Source organism: Python bivittatus, unplaced genomic scaffold (assembly GCF_059951505.1).
Source record: "Python bivittatus isolate LINGU-HERP-01145 unplaced genomic scaffold, Pbiv_v1 ctg000010_np1212, whole genome shotgun sequence".
Classification (NCBI taxonomy): domain Eukaryota; kingdom Metazoa; phylum Chordata; class Lepidosauria; order Squamata; family Pythonidae; genus Python; species Python bivittatus.
In genome coordinates this window covers 3,558,612-3,577,371 of record NW_028277029.1, presented here as the reverse complement: position 1 = coordinate 3,577,371, position 18,760 = coordinate 3,558,612, and the positions used below count along the sequence as shown (strand labels likewise).

General features: G+C 44.9%; 1 protein-coding gene and 1 pseudogene across 7 annotated transcripts in view; one reads left to right on the top strand and one right to left on the bottom strand.

The window, feature by feature from the left end:
* The window catches only part of PRR5 (proline rich 5), a 58,161-nt gene that overhangs the window by 29,888 nt on the left and 9,513 nt on the right, over positions 1-18,760 (top strand). For all 7 annotated transcript variants that reach the window (XM_088150336.1, XM_088150223.1, XM_088150094.1 and 4 more), the window contains 3 exons: positions 9,630-9,710; positions 14,796-14,844; positions 16,612-16,669. In XM_088150336.1, the coding sequence (XP_088006462.1) occupies positions 16,633-16,669 (37 nt within the window). In that variant the 5' untranslated portion in view covers positions 9,630-9,710; positions 14,796-14,844; positions 16,612-16,632. The remainder of the gene's footprint in view (positions 1-9,629; positions 9,711-14,795; positions 14,845-16,611; positions 16,670-18,760) is intronic.
* Positions 6,439-7,113, bottom strand: LOC148217192 (uncharacterized; annotated as a pseudogene).

Sequence of the window (18,760 nt, the reverse complement as noted above, 5' to 3'; positions counted from 1 at the left end):
TCAGATGTGCATTTAAAGCTGTTAATCTTTTTATTAGTTTGGGCCACGTAATTTAAGTCTTTCTTTCGTTGTAGGTAACATATTGTCATGCATTTCTTCCAGCAAACATGTGTTTGTTTCAGTAAGCCTCTTAAAGCAGGACTTATTTGTACGATGCAAGATCTTGATCCGTATCCAGGTGAACTTACCTGCTTAAGAAATCTTAACGTCTTCCCTTATGCCTTTTGTCCTTTGTTTTTGACAGCAAATCGATGTGCATTCATAAGTAGGCGATCACTCCCTCCGTGTTATGACAGTTGTTGTGTAACAACCACACCCAAAGGTGTGGCTTCAGAGCTTCCCCATAATTTTGAGCGGGTGAGCCACGAGGTCCATGGAGGGCTATAAAAGAACCGTAGAAACTTTATTGGTTTTTGTTACTAGATTTAGGAATGTGGAAGCTCTTTGCCAATCAGTGCTTAAAGCAAACGTATTTCACTCTTCTTATCACAAAAATGGTAGACTGGCTTTTTTACAGTTCTACGGATTGTTGCCACGCTCTTTCTGAACGTTTGTCCTTCTCTGAAGTTTCATCTGCAAACTGGTCTTCTTTCACTTCTTCGTGCCCGGGCACACCATGGCATAAGCCATAATAATATAAACCTGTTCGCATTGAAGGCGCCACATTGAAGTAATATATCATTACTACTGAGCTTTTCTTCCGAAAATCACACACTTCTGTAACAATATTGGTTATTCCAATATAGGATGGGCATGATGCTGAACAGTAGAAAGTGTATTATTTAAAGTTAATGTGATGGGGAAACCTGTATTCCCCCAGAAACTATTTTATTCCAGTTCTCATTAACACTGGTTAATGTGGCCAAGTGTCAGAGTTCATGGGAGACGTAGTCTGGCTTCCTAGGAAGAGTTAGGCGACAGTATTTGCCAAGGAAGATGATGAAATTATGATTAAGCAAACCAAGAATGGGAACTTGCATTTACTGTGCATGAATTACACAATTTAAGACATTGTTTTTTCTCCCATTGGGGCTTTAAATCAGACGTAGTTTTCCAGCTAGGCCTTTAATAAAATGTGTTAGTTGAACAAGGTGCTGGCAGAATTCTGATTTTGTGCTACTTCCTACAGTGTCCATTTGGTCTTAGTTTCTGTGCGAGTCAACAGGGAATCCTTGGGCTGACTGAGCTTCCACCTTGCACGTGGCTGTATTGTGGTCTGGAGTATGTACAAATGCTTTCCTGGCTAATTTTAGCACTTGTGCACAGGCGTGGTGGGTGTGCCAGCGCCAGTTGTGTGGAGAGAGTAAGTTTACACATCTTTGTTTGAAGCATTAGAAAGTGAATTGAAATCTATTCTGGGTGGGGCTGAGAGCAGAAACCCTGTTGGAAAACAGGTAGCCAGAGTTAACATTTCCACAAAGATAAGCCTAGTTCTTGCTGAAGGTCTAAATCTGTGTCTAGAGTAGGGTTTCTCCACCTTGGCTGCTTGAAGATGTGTGGATTTCAACTCCCAGAATTCCCCAGCCAGCTATGCTGGCTGGGGAATTCTGGGAGTTGAAGTCCACACATCTTCAAGCAGCCAAGGTGGAGAAACCCTGGTCTGGAAGTTATATCATTTAAGAACCACAAGTTTGTCCTTCCCTCCCTCCCTCCACTTCTATCAGAACAGCTCTTAATGGAAGATTAGAGTTCAGCATCGTTTCTTAATATCTTTATTTGACCAAGGGTTGGACCAGGTTAGTGGCTGGATGGGAGACCACCAAGAAATTGCAGAAGCAGGCAGTAGCAAACCATTTCCATCATGTTGCCAAGAAAACACATCCATGCAGGTCGCTAGGAACTGCATTCAAGGGCGTCTTTCGCTTTTTCTAATGCCACACACATACCCATTCCATTTCCTCCCGTTTTAAAGAAAAATAATATATACATTTCACTTCAATTTTCCTTTTTTAAAGTTTTCGAGATAACAGCACAGGTGAGGCATAACTGTATTCTGAAGCATAAGATAATCTAGGGAATACAAGTTCACCAGACCTGTTTAAAGCTGTGGGCCCCCCAGAATCGTCCGAAAGGCAGCCCAGAGGTGGGTTTAACATCCTGGAGAGAAGAATTCCTTTGAGCTCAAAATGAGATTTCTCCGGATTACTTTTGTAACTATTGACTGCTGAAAAAAGGCACCTGCAGGTCTAAGTGGTTCAGCCGTGGTTTCCTGTTACCAGGAAGACGTTAAAATTATTGTTCTCAGGAGGACTGAAAAAGGACAGTGTTTAGCTGAATTTTCAGCATCTCACCAAATTGCAGAGCCTGAGCTTGAGAGTAAGAGAATATAGAAGCTGTTATATTAAAGCAAAACTAAACCAATCAATCAATCAGTATTTTATTTCAGTCACAGACCAGAATTAAAACTAAACCAATATAAATCTACAATGTATTTTACACTTTCGGTTATTCCAAAGCCCTGTCTTTTCCATTGCTGTGCAGGGCTCGCCATAATTGGGTTTTTACTTTGGCCTAACTCACCTTCTCTGGTTGGGAGAACATGAAACTTGCATCCAAGCTCTATCAAGTAGTCCTCTTTTCTCCAGGATAAATATGCACAGATCCCCCTCCTCATAGGTACATGAATAACTGAAGAGCCTGGGTCACTCTCAGAGCAACCAAGAGACCTGAAGGCTATATAGGTGGGAGAGGTGCTGACAGCTATGAAGCCAGACGAGGTCAGGGATGAAGAGACAGGTTGGAGCCCCAAAGGCCCAGGATGTGGCTGAAAGCTGCCTTGAAGCAGGATATCCTGAGGCTCACTTTGAGGTTGCAACAACCCACGAAGGGTGTTCCAAGGTCAGAATGGGATGTCTTAGGGTTGTGACATTGTGCACAAATCTCATACAGTATGACTCCACCTTCTTAGCTGCAGCAGCCAGCTGTTCTCCAGGGTTGGCTATCAAGAAAGGAGGAGAGTACTATAGGACATGGGAAGCCAAGAGAAAATCTGGTGTACTTAGGGTGGCCCTTGAGGAAATGGTGCAGGAATGAGCAATATGCAGACCAAGTGGCTGTGTGAAGTGAGGCCAGGTTTCCTCCAAAGCTTCTTCAACCAAGACCTAAGCCTGGGGTCCTCCTTATGTGTTGGGACTCCCCAAGTTGTTGGGAAGAGTTGGGGGTTGACACGTCAAGGACCCAATTTATCTGGCTCTCCGAGCTGTTTTCATCATTTTAGTGCGCATTTCTCCATCTTTCTATTTCCCTGCTTCTTCCTTTGCTGTTCACTCCGTTCTGCAAATCGATCCTACCCAACAGCCAGCAGAATTCCAAACTTCAGAAAAGTCAGAAATAAGCCGTGTCGTGATCTTGCCACAAATACTCACTTCAGTTCTTCGAAACTGAAGTGACAAAGCCCCGTTAGCGACCAAAACCAATGCAAAGGAAGAAGAGGATATGGTTTACTCTAATGAAACTGGAAGGTAAGCGCTGAACTTTGCTCAGCCGTGCTGTTGGGGTGGTTTTCCTGCGTTGGCTCAGAGCGGGACCCCATAAGGGGGAGAAACTCGGTGACAGACTCACTGTGATCTGACCGTTTTGTCTTAGTTTTTGAAGCCGAGGGAAACCTCCTGGTGAGAGAGAGAGCGAGTATGCTAGGAATTCAGCATCCAAATGTTAGGAAAGAAAGAGAGAACCGCTTGCCTCATCAAAGAGGGAAACCAGAAATTAGGAACTTGTTCTGCCTGTTTTCCTCCACTAGAAAGTCTTTGGTTGATTAGCCAAGCTGTTTTGAGGGCTCGCAGTATATTGATCATCCAGGTCTGCTGGCTCATTCATCACCATCTTCCAGGCCCTTCACTGCCCACCTAAAAAGCACGGATCCTATCAAAACCTGCCTTTGCTCCCACCCACCAGCTGGGTACTGGTACAACTCCAGGCTGGTATTTCTTTCTTTTCTTTTTTTTTAATTATATATCAATACTCAGAAAAACATCGTGTCAACTGGTTCCCTTCTTGGGTACATAAATCATTCGCCCTGTTTTAACAATAACAATAATAATAATAATACGTCAGAGTATTACTCCTAACATTGATTTATCTCACATCATAACAGTTCATCTTTTACTTACAATATATTTCTTGCCATCCTAGAGGGATTCCTCCTCCTGCGGCTTTTCTCGCCTCCTGGCTGTAGTTTTTCGTAATAGAAAGTGGAGGAGTTGCTAGAAAATTGTGTTGGGAAGGGAGGTTGGTCACCATGGCTGTTTCATTTCTTGTTTTCTTTGGGGCAATTTTATAAGTTGAGACATTTGCGGGTCTGTAAGCCTGGGCAAACGGCTCCCAGTGTGGCAGTGTTTTTCAAGCTTGGCAACTTTCAGATGCGTGGACTTCAACTCCCAGAATTCCCCAGCCAGCCTTCTAAAGGTCTCTGTCCTGGCTAGACTTATCTCTGGGGACAGCGTGTTTCAGTATTGGGGCAGCCACAGATAAGGCCTGTTCACCTGCCACAGCAACAGGACCTTCAGCAAGATTTCTCCTGATGTTCTTACAGAGCAGGCTGAAGAACTCTCAGTAAGGCATTTCCTGGTATAACCTGGTACAATGTCATATACGGCTTCATCGTTATACAGTACATAGGTACTAGCACTTTGAACTGGACCCAGAAGCTGTTGGCAACCAGTGCAGCAGTTGCAAACAGATGTTCTCACACAGTGGCAGGTTTGTACCAGTTGAAGTTTCCGAGATGTCTTCAGACGTTCCCATGTAGATCAAGATGCAAGGTGATAATGGTGTGAGCTTCTAATGCCAAAGTGTTATGGTCCAGGGAGGACCATAACTGGTCAAAGGCTATCCTGGCCAGAGTTTCTGTCTGGTATTGTGACCGTACCCTTGTGTCCACAGGAATCCTTGTGTCACGGGCCCGCTCTTTCAGGGGAAGTGTGACTATCTAAAGCCAACACTGGTACCAGTGCTTCAGGAGATCCTAGATATTTTGTACCTCCATCTTCTTAGGGTTTTAGCTAAGTTTACTTCTCCCTACCCAGTCCCACCCAGCCCCAGACCTAACTTCAGGATGTCTGCATCGGCCTGGGATGGTGCAGATACAAAGTTGAGTAGCATTATTTACTGACGATACCTCGCTCCAAACATCTATATAGATGTTAAAAATCATAAGAGAGAGGAGCAAGCCCTATGGTCTCCCAACACGGGCGCATTCAGGTAGGAGCAGAATCACCATAAAAAGGTGCCTCCAACCCACAACGTTTGCAGATGGTCCAGCAGGATACCATGCTCAGTGGTTCCAAAAACTAGAAACAATGTTCTTGGTTATAAACAAAATGTACTTCATAGGAGAGAGGTGACCTATCAGGAAATAGAAGGTTACGGATTCCAGGAAAGTTATTGCTTTGGTGGTGACACGGTTGGACGAGGATGTTTTCTGGGAAACCACTGAACTGCACAGTAGGAGCCATTCCCAACTGTTAGAAAGCTTCATCAGCTTTCGAACTCTGCGCTAACCTAAAAACGGTCCAGGGATGCATCTCCCTCCCAAAGAGTTGCCTAATCACGGTTTCCTAAGTTACATTTGTTTCCTGCAAGCGCGACAGATATTTAGGAATATGCACTGACATTCCCTGGGCATAATCCTTCAAATGAACTCACCCAAACGCATCTGCCAGGGCTCTCTGTCTGGCCTCTATCTCCAGCCTTTCCTAAAGTAGCAGCCAAGAGCTTTTTCTGACAGCTTTTCAGTAGACGACAGGGGTTTTATTTATTACAGAGTTATTTATTGCACCCCTTTTAACCTTGATACCACCCCGTCCTTCCAAGAATGTCCTGCGGTGTGCACATGAAATATGGCTGGGTTTTCTTGGCTGCACGCTCTGGACCGCCTTGAGATGTCTCACTGAGTGATTTAGTTGACCAGAGTAAACGGCAGCGACTCTTGGACTCTGGTGGGCCTCCTCCTTTCTTCTCCTCCGGCCCAGCTGCCAGATGGATTCAAGGATGTGCCTTTGTGTTTGTGGTGTAACCTTTGAACCTGGGCAGACTGGCGTTAATGCGAAGATGGCTTGCGAAGGCTGCTTGTTTCAGACCAAAAGCAAATCCTTTTTAGACCCAGTAGCCTCTGCTACACACCCCCAGGGCCATAAGCAGCCAGATATTAGGAACTGCATTGTTGCAATTCATTGACACCTAATTTATTCGAGTCATATAACTTGACTTTAGGAGAATGCAATTTTCAGCTTAGAGCTGAAGGAAAGCTGTTAGAATCTGGAGCGTTCAGGGTCCGGTGTTCTTCTGCAACAGAGCTCCAAGGGGACTAACTTTTTTTAGCTTTTTAAATTGTTGTGGTTGGTCGCACCATCAGCCAGAAGTTTAGACTGGATTGGCATTTTTGTCCACCTATCAAGTCCTTCCCAAGGACCTGGGGTGGGCAGATGTTGTTCGATGGCGTTAAAGGTATCATCGCAGGATATAAGCTCTTCCAGATAAAGCTGCCTTTTGCAATTGACTGATGGTGATTTTGTCAATCCTGATGGTCTTCAAGGGGTGCTCCAGATGTTTTGGGATTGGACCCAAGGTGCTTATTACTATTGGCACCATCTTTGCTTTCTTTTGCCACAGTCGTTCGACTTCTATTTGCAGGTCTTTGTATCTTGTGATTTTCTCCAGTTCTCTCTCTTCTCTTCTGCTGTCTGCAGGTATTGCAATGTCCACTACCCAGACTTTTTTGTCTTTCTTGTCAACCATGGTTAGGTCTGGGGTGTTGTGTGGCAGGTGCTTGTCTCTTTGAGTTCTAAAGTCCCAGAGCACTTGAGCTTCTTCATATTCTATTCCTTTGCCTGTTTTGGGGTCCCACCAGTTCTTGCTTGCAGGCAAAGGGTATTTCTGGCAGATGTTCCAGTGCACCATGGCTGCTGCTTTGTCATTCCATTGTTTGTGGTCAGTCTGTGCGATCTTCTTGCAGCAGCCGACGAGGTGGTCCACTGTTTCTGCAGCTTCTTTGCAGAGGCGGCATTTGCTGTCTGTTGCTGTCTTCTCGATTCTGGCTTTGTGTGCATTTGTTCTTAAGGCTTGGTCTTGGGCAGCCAGAATGAGTCACTCTGCCTCTTTCCTGCTCTTAGCCATTGCCGGTCTTGTTGTGATCTGCTCTGCCTGCTAGTTTTGTTCTTGTTGTTATTTAAGAGGTTAAGGTTTTCCCCACCATAACGCTTCTGTGCTGGGATATGTACCTTCTGACTATTGAAGGGGAAGAAATTGTGTCAGAGGTTTTTTTTAAAAAAAGAGTTTTCCTATTCCTGGAAAGGACCATTTACCAGCTGAAAGCCAGTTCAGAAATAATTGCATGAATTCACACATCACAGAGGAGCGCACTGCTGTGTTTTTATTTTGAAATTATTTTACAACCCTGAGATTGTGGCCAGGAGCTGAACTCTTTCCCCACATTGCAGTCGAATGAATCTTTTTCCATGCTTCTTAATAGTCCTGTTCCCTGGTTCTTCCATTGTCCAGATGGAACATCTCATCTGGACAATGCCAATCTAAGTATTTTGGGAGTTGCTTGGAAGGTAATGTTCCAGAACAGGAAAGGGTTGGTGGTTTGGTGGTGTTCCTCAAATGATCCTGCCCCAAACAGACCATTTTGGGGTCTTTCCAGCAAAATGCTATGATTGGAGCACTATCGGTCTCTTTCCATCAACCACAAGCCACTCTGGAATGACCTGATTGAGAAGAAGAACAAAACATTCTGGAATTCCAGGATGGAACTGAACTTTTTGCAAACGCGGATCACCTAAAGCTAGGCAGAAGCCCATTGACCCAAATGACTCCTTTTGCTGAGTGTAAGCCACAGGAGTGTATGCCTTTTGCTATCGAAAGAACAGGCACATAAATTACCCACACCCTGGGCATTGAATCTGGGCTGGAGTCTTCAGAATACAATTCCAGAAGGCTGGGTCAACAAGGTTATGGTTGACCAAATCAGTCTTCATCAGAGAAAGAGATTCGGCATTGTGACTTTGCACAACCCCAGGGTTTATGAGTCAGTGGATGCCCTGCTTAATCATGGAGAATAAGTGGAAGCTGAACACTGGCTGGGGAATTCTGGGAGCTGAAGTCCACCCTTCTTAAAGTGGCTAAGGTTGAGAAACGCCGCCCTAGAGTCCACTTTATTGCTTCATTTGCTGCTTTACAGTAATTGCACATCTTCTTTTTGAAGAGGATGCTTGATTGCTTTGGGGTGTAGCTGGCTCCTGTTGGCACTCAGGGCTGATTCAAAAAAGAGACTCTTAATTTTATTTATTTATTAAAACAGTAACCCATCCTATATCCAGAGCTCCCAGGATGGAATGCAGTCAGCAAGGCAAAATTAGCACAAAACTGGAACAGATAAAATGCATTAGCAAGTAAAGCACAACTGATTTTACAAAAATCAACAAACCCCCAAAGCTTAAATGAACAGTTGGATCTTACCAGACGCATATAAAAAAGAGGCAAGGTTCAATTGTGCAGTTGCGGCTGCCATCTTGACTTTTTTGACCCCTCCAACATCCTGGTATCTGTGGCCAAAAGAGGGTCTGGGATGGAAACTCCATCCGAAAGGGTCTTTAGCAGCAGGTCACCATCTTGCTAGCTTTGACCAAACTCACCTTGTCAAGCCTAGTGTGTTTCTGGTACGTTGGGCTGGGACGTCACCGTTTAATAGAAAGGAGAACCAGCGACAAATGGGTGAAATCAGAAATTTGCATCTTCCCTGATTTTTTATTAGCTGGCTAGTTCTGTGCTTAACTTTCTCCGTGTGTGACAAACTCCAGAAGGCCACCATTTATGTAGCACTTTGTAGGGAGAAGTCTACAAGGGCCCATTGAATGCCTATGAAAATTCTTATCACCCCAACCTGATGGACGAAGATTGTGAGTTTAGCCCTCTGCACAGGTTGATGCTATGGGACCGCACATCATCACATCGCTGCGCAAATGGTGCAATGATACAATTTGCCTGAGTTCAGATGCAACTGGTACGAATTGGGCAACGGGAGCATGTGTGCGGTGACCTCATGCTATGCACAGGATCTTTTGGGTACCCTCCTTGCTTTTAAGGGACTCCCATAGAAGCACTGTTCAAATGCAGGACGATGATTCTGCGGGTGGTTGAGTCGCTTTCTGCTCTCAAAGCAGATGAACCAAAGGAAAACGTAAATGTAAAAGAAAAGGAGTTAAATTCTGCTTCACTCCAGATGCTAGTATTCCTGAGATTATAAATTGTAAACCCAAAGGCTGCTACTAGATTTCAGTGGCTTCCTGAATTTGTTGTGTGTCTTAGCTTAGCACAGTGTTTCTCAACCTGGCAACTTTAAGAGGGGTGGACTTCAACTCCCAGAATTCCCCAGCCAGCCTTGCTGGCTGGGGAATTCTGGGAATTGAAGTCCACCCCTCTTAAAGTTGCCAGGTTGAGAAACACGGCTTAGCAGGAAATGTGATTCCAGCCTGAAGACTCTATTCCATATTCTTCTTTTATTTTTTTTCTCTTTAAAGTCTAATTTAATGGCTGCAAGCAGCTGAGGATTCTTGCCTCCCAAAAGAAAGAGTGCTTCCTGGCGTATTATTTTTATTGATTCAGAATGCATTTCCTCGTCTCTCTTGCAGTATCCATAACGGAGTCATAGCTGTGTTTCAGAGAAAAGGGCTTGCAGACCACGAGCTTTACAATCTCAACGAAGGAGTCAGGTGAGTAAAATCAACATTTTCTGCCCCTGCTGCAAGATACATTTCTCACGGTTAACTCTCAGCGACTGATGGATGGGATGGGGTAATCCTCAGCCATAATTTTAAATAATTTAGGCAGGGGGGATGCACAGTCCAATACACCTGGAAGTCACTGGGGTGAAAAACAATAGAATAGTGTCAGCAAAGGAAAGATCCATCCAATAATGCAAGTGATTGCCTTTGATGGATTCGGTTAGTTGCATGCTTGCCATCCCCAGGTGGGGTCAAAAAAGGCAAGATGGCGGCTTCAATGGCAGGGCCCTGGCCGCCATCTTGATTTTTGGGCCCCTGCACGTAAGGTGCTGTTCCCATAGGTGTCTGGCAGAAGCCCCATGACCTCATGTCCAGATGGCATCTATGCGCAGGTGACATAATCCGTGCCCTTTGTGCAGTGACTCTGTGCCTGATGTCCTTTCCTCCACCTCTTTTTTTCTCAAGAATAAATTTTATTCAAGTTTACAGCTACAAAGATTCAAAAAAATTACCTGTGAGCAAATTCTTAAAGCTGCCTCATTCAGTCCCAGTCAGCAAAAGTTCATTAAAAGTTCCCAGAGACGACGCGACGTCTGTCTGAACCTCCGACTGCTCCAGGATCACTGAAATCCATGCACAGACGGCTCTAGTCAGTGGGTCCAGCTGCAAAAGGGCAGCTGAGGATGCAAAGATGCAGAATCCTCTGCGTCTGCGCCCCCCAGGCCTCGCTGCCGAAACGGGTTTCGTTCCCCATGGAGAGCAATCCCCATACCGGAGCGTCACGCATCTGGTCTTTCTGCACCCATTGCTTTGCTCCGGGCCCGTTTCATTTCAGTCAGCGAAATGAAACAAAAGAGTCACAACCGAACAGAGTAAAACAAGCTGTAAAATCATACAATACAAGTAAAATAGCAAGTCAAAGTTTAAGAATTTGGGGCGTGGGAATTAACGTGGCAAAGTATGATACCATTCAGGTAAGGCAACTAAATGATTCTTTAGAGTGATAGAATAGTAAAATCACCGATCTGAAATATATAGAACCGTTGTAATACTAAAAGCTATGGGAAAGTTGTAATTGATTTTATATCTAGAGAAAATGTAGGGATACATAAGGAAGAATAATACATAAGGAATGATTATAGTTTACAAACTAAAAATTAGAGTCTAGTTCTGGTGACTGCCTGTCTTTATTGTTAAAATTACTTTGGAAGTAATGAGACAAAAATAAGATTCAGTTGACAGTAAGGGCAGAAAACATTGATAAAAATAGAAATGAAATGGCCATCTTTGGACTCCAATTCCCAGGGTTCCCTGCCTATAGGGGCTTTTTCCTAAGTGAAGCCTTTTGCTTGCAAGACTGCCTGCCGAACTGAATGTTTGCATAATTGGCCCGGCCTCTTGGTTCAGCTTTATAATTTAAAAAAAAATTAGGGTAGAAAAAGAGGAAGAGTCATTTCCCCTGCAAGCAAAATACTCAGGGCTGAAAAACTTTTTAAAAGTTGCTCTGCCAAACATCTGGACCAATGTAGGCTGTATTACCCAAGAGCTGGTTGAATTTAAAGCATTTATTTTTAATTTTATGGACTGGCCTCTTGCTGAAGGGAGAAAACCAGCACAAAGCTGGTGTTAATGGCCTTTTGTCTTCACAACGGGGTGCTGGTGGGTCACAGGAAGAGGGGGAGAAGCAACATTTCCTTCCCTTTTAAATCACTTTTCCCCATGGATGAACAAGAAAAGAAGACCCCAAGGAGAAGAACAAGGGCCACTGAAAATTTGCACAGAATTTGAGAAATTGAGCAGTGTTTCTCAAGCTTGGCAACTTGAAGATGGGTGGACTTCAACTCCCAGAATTCCCCAGCCAGCCATGCTGGCTGGGGAATTCTGGGAATTGAAGTCCACCCATCTTAAAATGGCCAAGATTGAGAAACACTGATTTAGATTGATTTAGACTGAAGCCTTTTTCACGAGGTGGGAGAAATGCTTGAGGTCCCTCTTGAGTTTCTGCAGCACTGTTGGCTTGATAAAGCCTTTTTTTTTTACGGGGTGGGGGGGAATGCAAAACAGGAGGTGGGTGCATCGCAGGAGAGGTAACAAATAGGGCGTATTAACACATGCATGCGAGACTAAAGACTGGGGAAAGGAAAGAGGAACTGGGGTTGTGATGTTTGTCAGCTTGCATCAGAAATAGGAGTGTAAAAAAGGGGGGGGGCTTTTTGTTTGAAAGGCTGGGCTACCTTGCAGCAGGGAAGACGGAAATCAGCTGAGAACGGTGACATCTGGTATTCTTGGCAAGGAAAGTCCATGCTAACTCCTCTAGACACGACAGAATCGGTACAGGTTTGGGGAAGTGGCAGAAAAATGATGGGGTCCGTGGAACATTGCAGAGGAAAAAAGTTACGTGAGGGGTGTTTAGATTAAAAAAACAGCAAGTGCCAGTGCACGGTAGAAAAATTCACGCCCTGTGAAAAGCTATAAACAAAGTGCATGCAAGAGCCAGTTCAGATTTGCATTTTGGTTTGGTTTGGTTTTAAAATTATTTTATACATCGGATAGAGCTTTGCTTTAAAAATATTAAACGTTGGATGGAGTTGGATGGGAGGCAGTGGGTTAGGATGGAAGGACGTCGAAGCGGGTTGTGAGTCCAGCCCCCGATCCACAGAGCCTTCCTGAAGAGTAAAACTCTGTGCCTCTAGGAAAATGAACAGGAAACCGAACGGGCAACTCTGATCAACTCTAAGCCTGTGCAAGAGGCTTAGAAAGTCCCGTGTGCAAGCCTGAACCAGTTTCTGGAGCTGCTTCCCACCCACTTTTTCTCGTTTGAAATGCAAGTTCTGTTTTGCTTCAAAGCGCTTAGCCGATCAGAATGGAATTTGGAGGGGGGGCACTTTCAAGAAAGTTCAAGACGCTCTTCCACATGGCCCTGACTCACAGTCCTGTTCTTTGAAGGGTTCCCAGAAGAGCAGCAGTGGAGGTCAGTAGTAGAAAAAGCAGTCTGGGTAGGCTTGCTAGGCAATGTTGCAGTTCAGGATTCAAGGCACTCAGTGTCTGACCCCAGCAGTCAAGGTCTAGAGGCCGAGGTGAATAAGAAAGCAGGTTTCTTGGTCAGGCAAGAGTTGAAGGCAAGACACAGAAGGTAAGAGGTGCTCCCTTGGTCAAGGCAAGTTGCATCGTTACAAGCGTTTGCAGCTGTCGAGGAGAAGCACCATCCTTGGAAAGTGCTGGCCTGCACTCAAGGGTAGTGAGTGTCAATCATGGCTAGGTAGACAGCAATAGCCTCACCCTGAGTAGATCACTCCTACCATGAGAGTCTTCCAAGCCAGGTAGGATTCCTGCACACACACACACACACACACACACACACACACACCGCCAGCTTTGGTCTCTGGATCTCAGCGGCTACGCTCGAGTGGGTTTGGCGGCCACATCTCTGTCCGGGAATCCACAGTGCAGTATCTGAAGCTTTGGGGCTTGCGTAAAATGGAGTCATTTTGTCTTTTGTTTTGGCCCTGTTCCTCTTCCTCAGATGAAGGCCACAGGGCCGTAGAAGAACTGTGACACACTTTCTAGTGAGTGATTTTGCTTATTTCTAATAAAAATATTCCCCTACTTCTTCTTTTTTTTAAAAAAAAAGATTGTTCTAATTGCAGCTTTGATGTCTGAGCGTATTCGCTGTTCTTAAATGTACCCTTAAAAAGTCATTGAGTTACGGAGACAAAATCATGATTATCATTAAGCAATCAGAACCCCACATTGAACATCGACAAATTTGCAAGAAAGCAGAATCTTCAGCTTTCTGAACTGGGTGGAATTTTTACTGCCAGAAGGATGCATTTCCTTTTCTAAAACCAGGGAAGTCAGTGACACCGCCCATTTCCCCCAGCTGGTTTGAGGCCGCATTTCTCATCCTGGCTCAGACTCTAAAAAGCCGAGAAATTCGGATGCCAAATTCAAACGCCTTAACCGCTGTCTTTCCTGATCCCCTGATTCCTCCTTCCCATTTGGATACAAGGAACAGGGAAACCCTAACCTAAACCAGGCGATAAAACTGCGCCTGAGTCCTCCTTTCTCTCCAAATTAAAATCGGAGGCGTATTCAGGGCTGCACTTGAAAGCATTTGCTTTGAGGCTTCGCTTTTCCTTCCCTCTGCGCCCCCTCCTGAATTTTACTTAGGTCTTGTCAGGATCTGAGCTGGCAGGGACTAAGCCAGGCAAGCATCTTTGGATCGTAGTTGCTCGCTTAACGAAAGTAAGGGCTCATTGTCACTTCATTCGTAAAACCTGCACCCTGCTTTCTCAGGACCGAAAACAAGCAAATTCTGTGCCGGGGCTACTGAGGAAAGGGGTGGGAAAAATCCATGACGCAGCCACCTTGGAAGAGAATCTGTTCCGCCGAGCGGTACAAATGAGTCCTTATCTCAAATATCGTGGGGAGTTTTTCAAACAGTACATTGGAAATACGGACCGCAGAAGACCCAGCAGAATAAAAACAGCGACATGCGGAGGGAGGTCAGAGCCCGGTCCCTGCAGAAGGGCCAACCGTGGGGGGGGGGCATGCATGTGGAATAGAGATGGTGTCCAGAACCACACAACCAACATTAGCTAGCAGTGGGTAAGAAAGGACAAACTAGTTAGTTAAGCACGTCAGAAGAAGGCAGGGCAGAGCATGTCCGCGTGGTTGTCGTATGGACATCTCTGTGCAATCATCGGAATGGGAGCTCAACTTAAAGGAGATTTTATCTGAGAAACAAGAGTGTCACTCGGCACCTCTTAGCAGAATTAGGTTTGATTGCTACTTGGATGGGAGACCACTGGGAAATCTGGAGGCTTTGGGCTAGACTGGGGAGGGGGGGAATGCAGTGGCAATCTCCTCTGAACTGCGACCAAGAAAGGCACGTGGCTGTGTGCACGGAGACTCGAGCCAGAGAATCTCACTAAAGCATCGTCTTCTCTGTCATGCCTTCTGATAACCTGTGCATTTGTAATATCACAACAACGAATAACATAAAGTTCAGCAAACGTATCATAAAGTATGATAATCTTTTCCATTTATTATTACTGTTATTTTTTGGAACAGGCAGCTTCTGAAAACGGAGTTGGGATCTTTTTTTACTGAATATTTACAGGTTTGTATAGTCTTCTGTCTTATTGTGATTTCTCTTTTACTGTTTTAAGGAAAGTTTTACTGTTAGCAGGTTACTGAATGAATTATTGACAGCTGATGTTGCCCTCCTAAGAAATTTAAGTACCAAAATTTTCTGTTTAATTATTTGCACTGTGCCTCATCCGCTTCGGGCTCAAAGAACTACATTCAGAAAGATCGTTATAAACTTGGTCCAAGGCAGAGTGCTTGCTGTGTGTCTGGATCCCACCCTAGTTGCACATCGTCGTCCCTTCAGGCAGCAAAGATTCCAGTCTTAGTCCAGTAAAAATGTGATTTTGTGTCATAGTAATTTGCAAAATACTTGCAAAGCAGGCCTGTGTAGGGACAAACAATTGTCGTGTACAGTTTAGGACATAAACCTTGTATATTGTATTTGAAAAGAATATATACATTTTCAAGAAAAAATTTTTAAAAATTGCTCGCTTTCCAAAATATTGTAATGTATTCAGTATAAGCGGTCTGCGTAAGATATCAGGTCCAAGCAGGTGTCTGCAGGGGAGTAAAAGAAAAAAGAAGAAATCAAGATGGCAGCTGTAACTGTGGGATCAAAGCCCCGCCCCTTTTCATGTGCATCAAAACACACATAAAAGACAGTGAGGCTTTGATTGCCCAGTCGTAGTCACAATCTTGACCTTTGATGCTAAAGCAACCTCCAAATTATTTGCTTGTGTACAGTTAGTCCTCGCTTAATGACCATTTGTTTAATGACAGTTCAAAGTTACAATGGCCTTGGAAAAAGTGCTTTATGACATGTACTCGCACTTACGACCGTCGCAAACTGTTGCACTCCACCCCCGCAGTCACGTGATCACGATTTGCGACCATTTTTACAACAGTTAAACAAATCACCATGGTCGTTAAGCAAATCATGTGGTCGTTAAGCGAATTCTGGCAAAAAATGTCCATTGGGGAAGCCGGATTTGCTTAACAACCATGTGATTCCCTTAACGACCGTTGTAAAAATGGTCATAAAATCGGGCCCATTCACACTTGATGACCTCCCCGCTTAGCGACCAATTTTCTGGTCCCTGTTGTGGTCGTTAAGCTAGGACTAGCTGTAATGGATCTCTACTCTGCCCTCCTGCTCAAATGAGAACTAAAAGGAGTTAACAAAATCTTCTGTTTAAATCTATAGAAGACTTAAATTATAAAATGAATGCAATAAGTATTGCTGAGATTCACCCTTACTGATTTTCTAAAAGCTGAGAGAGTGGGGCCAAACGCAACCCCTGAGGAAATGCATTGCCAAGCATGGGGCTAGCACAGGAGGTAGACTCTCTCCCAAATACCAGCTAAACGGGCATCTGACCGTGGGGGCATCCTCAGAATGGGTCCTCTAGCATATCTTGATAGTTGGACTAAGGAACGCAGTCCATATTTTCAGCAAGAATTGCAAGCTGTCAGACCTGCCTAGAATTCAAAATAACTGAAGGACCAATAACAAGATTTAAGGTCATCCTAAATGTGCGGCCTTTCCTTGGCCCCACCTGCACGCAAACACCAAGAGTTAAGCTGTATAATTCTAGTGTTCTGCGCATGACCCTTTGAAGGTTTCATCATTCTGCTGCCATGAAATGGTAAGATGGGAAGTATAATACTGTGTACATGGCCAAATAATTAACTGGAAGCTGCAAACTCTCCTTTTTCTAATGAATTAAAAGAAATAACCCTCCGTAGTTAAACTACAGTCTGTAATGAAAATTGACACTATTTTATGCTCTCTTTCCAGAACCAGCTGCTTACAAAAGGCATGGTGATCCTGAGAGATAAGATCCGATTTTATGAAGGTAATTAAGACCAGGGCCGTGTATGTTTCAAAATGATTTGAAAGAGGTGCTTCAGAACCTACAGGAATCCAAGCGCTACATCTCTTTAAAGCAGCAGTATCTTTTCTCAGGCTCCTGTGCAAGCCTGAAAGCAGGTACAGCTGCTTTAAGAAGTCACACTGAAACAGCCACAGGGGTTGCTTTAAGGAGATGACGCTTTAAAGCAGCTGTATCTTTTTCCCTGGGTCATGTGCGAACCTGAAAAAAGACACGGCTGCTTTAAAGAGGCACTGCATCTGGAAGGATGGACTACCCTGAAACTACCCTCAATCCATTTCGTTAAAAGCTCTGTTAATATACTTACAGTTAGATTTTATTTGCATGCGTACTTACTAATACGCTTGGTCCCTCTACACATACATAAACACTTATCGCTTGAAATACTGTAAATATACTTAGCGTTCAGTGTGTATAATAATCAACCACACTGCGTTCACTTGGTAGCTCTGGGCTTGTGGGGAGGGGGGGGGGCTTCGTTCCTGTTCACACCCGCCCTCCGACACGTACTTGGGTGCTCCTGTGTGTCCTGAAGCACCTCTTCCAAATCCTTCCGAAGCTTGCACAGCCCTAATTAAACATCCTGCTGAGCTCACGTCAACATCCTACCTTTTCTTCGAGCCAGACCACAAAATATTCCTCTGCTTCTGTCTCGTCAGCCTTGCCTGGCGAGCAAGGGAATGAAGTTTGCCTGGCAAGCAGCAGCCTGGAAGGGCCGTTTACCTTTTCTCCAAATTGTCAGCTCTTGCGTCGTAAAGAACCGTGTGAACCCTGGGGAAGGGGGTCCCCAGCGCGGTTGGGGAAAAGGTGGTGCCACTGAGGTTGGTCTTTCCCTGGCCATCCCCCACCTGGGCTCTGCTCAGGTACGGGTGGGATCGATTCCTCTCCCCTTCTGTGCCTTAAGACCATTCCCTGCCCCTTGTAAAAGGGGGTCTCCTCCTTTGGATTCATAACCCCCCTGAGTTTGCAGGAGAAACGCCCTGCTTGTCCAAGGCCTTGGTTTTCCTTTCACCCGGGAGAAATTTCTCCATTTCTTGGGGAAAAGGCTAAGGAAAACAGCACAGCCACCTTCATTGTGCTGCTGTGATTATGGTGGGTCACACCGTCAGCCAGATGTTTGGACTGGATTTGGCATTGTTGTCCACCTATCGAGTCCTTCCCAAGGACCTGGGATGGGCAGATGTTGTTCGATGGTGTTAGAGGTATCGCCGCAGGATGTAAGCTCTTCCAAGTAACGCTGCTGTTTGCAATGGACTGTTATTATGATGATGATTACATGGGTGATTTACAATTAGATTCACAGTCAAAGACTGGTGAAAACTTAATAATTCAAGTCCTAACCAAGGACCTTAACATAGCATCTGGGGTTATAGGCAGTTCCAAGCAGGGTATTATTTTTTGTAACGTTAGGGCAGTGTTTCTCAACCTCGTCGACTTTAAGATGCATGGACTTCAACTCCCTGCTGGCTGGGGGAATTCTGGGAGTTGAAGTCCACGCATCTTAAAGTCGACGAGGTTGAGAAACACTGCATTAGGGTGTTGAGGTCTGATAAATTCACAATTTCCAAATATCGAGGGAGTCCTTTAGGTATTGCTCCAAGGCCTCCCATCATGAGTGGTATAACAACAGATTTCTTTTTCCGTAAGCGTTCAGCTTCAATCTGCAGCGTCCTGCCCATCCCAGGTCCTTGGGAAGGACTCGATAGGTGGACAACAATGCCAAATCCAGTCCAAACATCTGGCTGACGGTGTGACCCACCATAATCACAGCAGCACAATGAAGGTGGCTGTGCTGGCGTCTTGCAGATACCAAAACATTACAGCAATTTAAAGCACCCAACCCCACAGACAGCCCAGACTAAACTGGGACCCCGGCAGGGCATTTGCAGGGGTCAGAGGATGAAACCAGGGCTGCATCACGGATACACCTGCGAAAGAGCTGAAGCTCAAAGCACAAAAACCCAGAATCGTGTGGCAAAAACATTGTACAGCGGCGTGCAAAACGTTTGGAAGCTGAAGCTCCCGACGTGGCCGAAAGAATTTGTTCTGGCCTCC